Genomic DNA, 6005 nt, shown 5'->3' on the forward strand with positions numbered 1-6005 from the left:
TTTAGGATGAAGCATCCCTTCTTTAGAAAGACTTCGCCCGTTGTTCAATAGGATATAATTTCCGAAAGACCGCCAGGTTGACACTGATCGTGATCACACTCAGTCGCGCTCCATCTTAGACCGAGAAGGGTTGGAAATATCGCTGCAACAATATCCTCATGTTTCCTCTCGATAATCATCTGAAAAACGTCGTCATCGCAGAAACTGGAGGAATTGATGTTCATAGTTGAGTGAAAAGCCGCATTCTTCAGTGTGATGCCATTCGGTGTCGGAGGAACAAGAAGAATCCTTCTCAAAACAAACAGCTCAAATCTCAACACTGGCCCATTCCACAGCATCTGGCCTCTCTGTGGCATGCCCAAGCATCTCCAGCTGCCTGGTTTTGTACTTGGTGGATCTTGGGCATGTGTTTTGGTAGCATTTTTGCAGGAAATTACCTTGACATTTTGGAGGTTTTCGCTGAGCCTATGCCGGACTGGTATCATTCCCAGCACCGTTCCACGACGACGAAGAGCCTTCTTCCCACCATCTTGGTTTTGGAGGACCTTCAGTCTTTCCAACCGGTGCTCGCCTGCTTGACGCTTTTGCGACTACTCACCACTAACAAGCAGGGACTATTCGACAACACATTTGAGGACGCCAACTGATCAATCAGCTATCGAGTATCTATTTCTACAACGACACACGCCCGTATATAGTCTAGCACCTACAATAATTCAGATTTTTGAGGTTAGTGAATCCCCGCAGTTGAAGCCGATATTCCATAAGTTGTCCGTCCTAGTCATAACTGACCTGATTGATAGAACGCTACTACTGTCCACATGGGCCTTTGCGATAAGAGATTCGCGTCGTGCTAGGGTATTTCCTGGCAATGGAGGAGTCGTCTCCTAATTTCTACTCCAGAGCAATGCGGTCACCATTAACCGATGCCAGCAACAGAATTAACAACTGCCAAACACCAATTCCAGAACAAGCATCAATGAGGGAGGAATACATGCTGACTTCACCGGAACCGATGTCCATCGTGACGAGCCCGTTATCGCCCCAGAGCAATGCGGATAAGACATGTCTCTCGCCAGTAGTCGACTCCAGGGCGGGCTCTAAACGGAACTCTACAATATCGGCTACCTCCATAATCTCTGGAAAGGGGAAGAGGAAGACGCATGTTGGACCATGGCAACTGGGCAGAACGCTTGGGAGCGGGGCGACTGGCCGGGTGAGACTCGCGAAGCATGCGGTCACAGGCCAAACAGCGGCGATCAAGATCGTATCTAAGAAATGCGCTGCCATATCACAGAGTGACAGCATCGCTGCGATGGATAGAAGTGCGGGGAATTTCACTGGGAGTGGAGGAAGGCAAATGCCGTCCGGCATTGAACGTGAGGTGGTGATCATGAAGCTCATTGAGCACCCTAACGTGATAAGTTTGTATGACGTGTGGGAAAATCGCGGGGAATTGTGAGTGAAGCCGGGTGTTATCACTTTCTATTGAGCTGACAGTGATTAGATACCTTGTTTTGGAATACGTTGAGGGAGGCGAGCTCTTCGACTATGTTTCTAATCATGGCCCGCTGCCAGAAGAAGAGGCTGTTCGACTGTTCCGACAGATAATAGCAGGTCTTGGGTATTGTCATCGCTTCAGCATCTGCCATCGAGACCTAAAACCGGAGAATATCCTACTAGACGGAGAACATAATGTCAAGCTCGCTGACTTTGGAATGGCTGCCCTTCAGCCCGAAGGACACTGGCTCAATACTTCCTGCGGAAGTCCGCATTATGCGGCTCCGGAGATCATTTATGGCCGCAAGTACAGGGGCGCCAGTGCTGACATTTGGAGTTGTGGAATTATCCTTTACGCGCTCTTAACTGGCTTCCTTCCATTTGATGGAGGCGATCTTCACACCACCTTACAACTTGTTCGACGGGGCGACTACATGATCCCGCCGAATATCAGTGACGAGGCAGCGGACCTTATCCAGCGTATCCTACAGAAAAGGCCAGACGACCGCATCAGCATGAGGGATATTTGGCGGCATCCGTTGCTGAAAAAGTACGAAAAGTTCCACCAGGCTATATGCAACCATCACCTAGGACCCGCGCCTCCTCTGACAGTCCAGGATTGCGGCCCGCCAGTTGTAAGACAAGACATTGACGTGGACCTGCTGAGGAATCTGCAAACTTTGTGGCATGATGTGAAACCGGAGAAGCTCATCGAGAAACTACTAAGCCTTGAGTAAGTGCCGACTTCTTTGCTCCACATTATGTCAAGTATGCAATCTGGTCTAACACAATTTATAGGGCAACCCAGGAGCGGATGTTCTATTATGCTTTGGTTAAGTTTAGGAACGAACAATTGGAAAACTACCAAGGCCAGCCTCTAAAGTATTCAGCAAGTGATTATCACCACATTTCACGAGGACAGGCCCGGCTCTCAAAGCACCTGCGAAGCCGCTCGCAGAATGGATCACGAAGGCGACCGCAAACCCCAGCCGCCAAAGAAACCGGCAAACGCAAGCCCTCTTTAAGGGAGCCAGCATCATCATGTACAGTTGAGAGTTACGACCCCTTCCGATCACCTTTCCAGCGAGTGCCAGACAAGTCACCACAGTACGCACGTGTCACTATCCACCGAGATGCGCCTGAGACGAGCCAACCTATCGAAGTTGAGAGTGACCCCTCAAACCCATTCCTCGATGTCGACAAGGAGGAAATTGAAAGCCAAGAAAGCCCGCCATTTAAAATAGTGCGGAAAAAGAGACCAAGAGTCGCTTCGGTCAAGTCATTTCAATCCAAGACCTCGCTTGCTTCACGTCGAGTACCAAATTCCGTATCCAACCCCCGGTCAGCCAGTTACAAGCGAAATGTCTGCTTCCGCCACAACAGAAACCGTTCACAAAGTTCTGTATCCGTTAGGGCGAAGACGGCTTACCCAAGACGACAAGCAAGCGAAGGAAGTCTCATATCATCGCTTGGGGATGACCCGTTCTCAGACCCACAAAGTAGCCCTATGTTACCGGCTCAGCCAACAATGGTCCGCGGTGCTGGCGCCGCCGTCAAACACAGTATACAACGGAAGGTACACCATTCTGACTTCATCTGGAGAGATGACACGCGGAAAGTTTCACACGAACTCAGTCAGATATGCGAAGAGGCTTTCAATGGGAGCTCGCTGTCTACTGGATGTACGGATACCACTTGCGCAGGATCAGAAACTCCTGCTACTTCGGTATCAATGGGCAGTGCGGGAGCATCAGATTACCAGATGGATGATGGTAGTTCAACTATCTGCCTCACAGAAAAGACACCGGTGCCATCGCCGAAGGCTTCCCAAGCCAGCAAGGAGCTAGAAGAAACCCGCCGCAAGCTCATCGAGCATTCAACGAAGGATGGCTCTAAAGACCTCCCAGGATACATTACAACAGTAATAAACCATCTTGATCGGCTGATCGAACAAGAAAAGTCGCGGCACCATGGAAAGAATTGCAAGGACAGGGAACCCGGCAGTTCAATGAGTGACCTACGCTCCGGACCTTCACTGGAGCCCACCAGGCTCTCAATCGTGTCCGAACACTTGAACACGATACCCGTGAGGTCTGACAGCCTGAATGCTGGGAAAGATGGTAGAAAAGCCTCGGACTCAACTGCTGCAAGCAGTCGAAGAAGTGACATCAGCCGCGGAAAGCGCTCAATTCGAATGGTGCCTCATAGTTCTATTCAGTCCATGGGCAAAGCCGGTCCTTTGGCAGTCGGCAAGACCCGCGCAATCTCCGAGCAGAGTGACGTGGGATCTGATACAGTCACTCGAGCAACATCTACTCATAGGCATTCTCGCACGCCTTGCGAGCTGGATCCGATTGACGAACACCCAGCGTCACCCCGACGTAGTGCTGCCCGAACCTCCGACCACAAGAAGTGGTCTTGGTTTAGGAAATCCCAGAACATTGAAGACGATATCGCGAGAGGATCACCTAAGGTCATTAAGCCTCTACATCCAAGCTCAGCAACAGTGATCGTCCATGAGGTTCGCCCTACAGCAGAAACTACAACAACACCGGCAAGCCCACCAAAGCTCCGAAAACCACCATCGGACACACCAAAGAGCTCTTTCTGGAATTTCATGAAGAGGAAGACAAACAAGAATCCTGGTATGTCAATACCCATTAACCTCATCTACTGACTTCCTTCACTGACTGAAGCCTCACACCCAGACCCTGAACCAACACCCCCACACCCGTTCCGCGATGCTCGTCTTGATAACGAACAGCAACAGCAACACCAACCACAACCACAACAAATAACGCAACAACCCGAGCCCAAGAAATCCAAGACTCGCCGAAGCCGGCAGTCCGGTGGGCGAAGCAGCAACTGGTTTGCCCGCGTATTCCAAATCAAACCTGCTACGCGCGTCGTACCTCTTAATACCACCAAGGTCAAAGGCCGCAAGGAGATTTACAAAATCCTCCGCGAGTGGAAGCAGTACGGCATCGAGGACATCCACCTAGATAAAGCCAACAGTATTATCTACGGCCGAGTTGGCGAATCAAACTGTACGTATCTACGGCCCCTCTTCTCCCTTCTCATATCCCCGGAGAGTACAAGTCCAACTGTCAACCCTATTTCATGACATAAAAAAAAGAAGCTCACTAACAGCAACCCCAAACAGTCCTCCACCTCCGCCCCGTCGAATTCTCTGCAGACTTTTACACAGTCATCGAAGACGGCCGACAAGCAAACCTCGGCCTTGTCCGCTTCCGACAAGAGCGCGGCGCCGCTTCTTCATTCAACAAAGTCGTCGACACCCTCTCCATGGTCATGAAGCAGCGCGGCCTGGTAGTCGAGGACCCGGTCCGCGCAAAGAGAATGGTGCAGGTGCTTGATGCGTTTCCCAATGCGTGATTACATGCAATGACCAACTCATAAACCCACTTACTCACTCACTCATCCACTCGCTTACGCCCTCCTCATTCGTTCAATTGGCTTGAGCTATACCATCTCATATTACATAGCAATATTTTTTTTTCATTGAAGCAGTTAACTAGCTTGGTTGGTGTTTTGATTGATATATTGGCCCATTTACTTTCCTCTCCCTTTCCTGGCTTGCGTTGGCTTGATTTGAATCCGGTGATACGACACGACGTCTGTTTTTCTTCTACCGACATGCATACTACATACAGCCAGTGACTTTCTTACCAACCCCACCAACCCCACCAGTCCCCGGGATCCGAAATAGCCGGCTCCATCCTGATTCCTGAGGGGCCCGCTGCTGACGGAATTGGCACAGCCACAGTAGTCCCCATACTACTGAGTGCGAGCTTGCTATCTGATTCTCACGCTCGTTTCATGCATTTCCTTGCCATTTCATTTGTGTTTCTGGGGGTGACAGTTAGGCTACATCTTCATGTATGTGCGAGCGTTACTTTATTAGTAGTTCATCTAATGTAATGACTCCCCACCAAGTTTCCCCTTCTTATGAGTAGGGAAAAAGAACGAGTATGTGATCTTATAATGTGGTTCTATATGTAAGGCACCGAAGGCTTATAATATTCAACAATGTACATGTAGGCTAGGGATATGCTAGATAATGCAATAATAGATAGTGATCATGATTTGCAATGATAACTAGTTAAAATATGATCAGACAGCCTCCCAGGGTAAGATAAAAGAGATATTGATATAGAAAACAGATTAGAACGGGCAGTGAAAAACAGAGAGAGCCTCCCTTTTTCGCAAAACGACGGCGCAGTTAACCACCCAAATAAACGGTTGAAATGCAACAATACAAAACCGTAGGCGAAAAGCCTAACGCAAAGACAGATAGCCACCCGAAATATACTGCAAGTGCAACAGAATGAACAAAGCGTATTGGATCGACAAATGCCACGCAAATTACAGAAATCCTTCCAGATCAAATCGACGGCTAAAAAGCAGAATTCCGCACCGGTCTTCGCTTCGTGATAACAGACGCAAAATACCGCCCTCTTGATGCAAGTCTGCGTCCCAGCCCT

At 49.4% G+C, this 6005-nt stretch overlaps 1 protein-coding gene across 1 annotated transcript; it reads left to right on the top strand.

The window, feature by feature from the left end:
• Positions 1 to 871: 871 nt before the first annotated feature.
• APUU_10428S (serine/threonine-protein kinase) lies at positions 872 to 4896 on the top strand (the record flags this gene model as incomplete). Its single annotated transcript, XM_041700685.1, has 5 exons — positions 872 to 1458; positions 1508 to 2233; positions 2299 to 4145; positions 4209 to 4547; positions 4664 to 4896. The coding sequence occupies 5 exons, from the start codon at positions 872 to 874 to the stop codon at positions 4894 to 4896; spliced, it is 3732 nt and encodes a 1243-aa protein (XP_041549794.1).
• Between the last annotated feature and the right edge of the window lie 1109 nt (positions 4897 to 6005).

This window comes from Aspergillus puulaauensis, chromosome 1 (genome assembly GCF_016861865.1).
Source record: "Aspergillus puulaauensis MK2 DNA, chromosome 1, nearly complete sequence".
Classification (NCBI taxonomy): Eukaryota; Fungi; Ascomycota; class Eurotiomycetes; order Eurotiales; family Aspergillaceae; genus Aspergillus; species Aspergillus puulaauensis.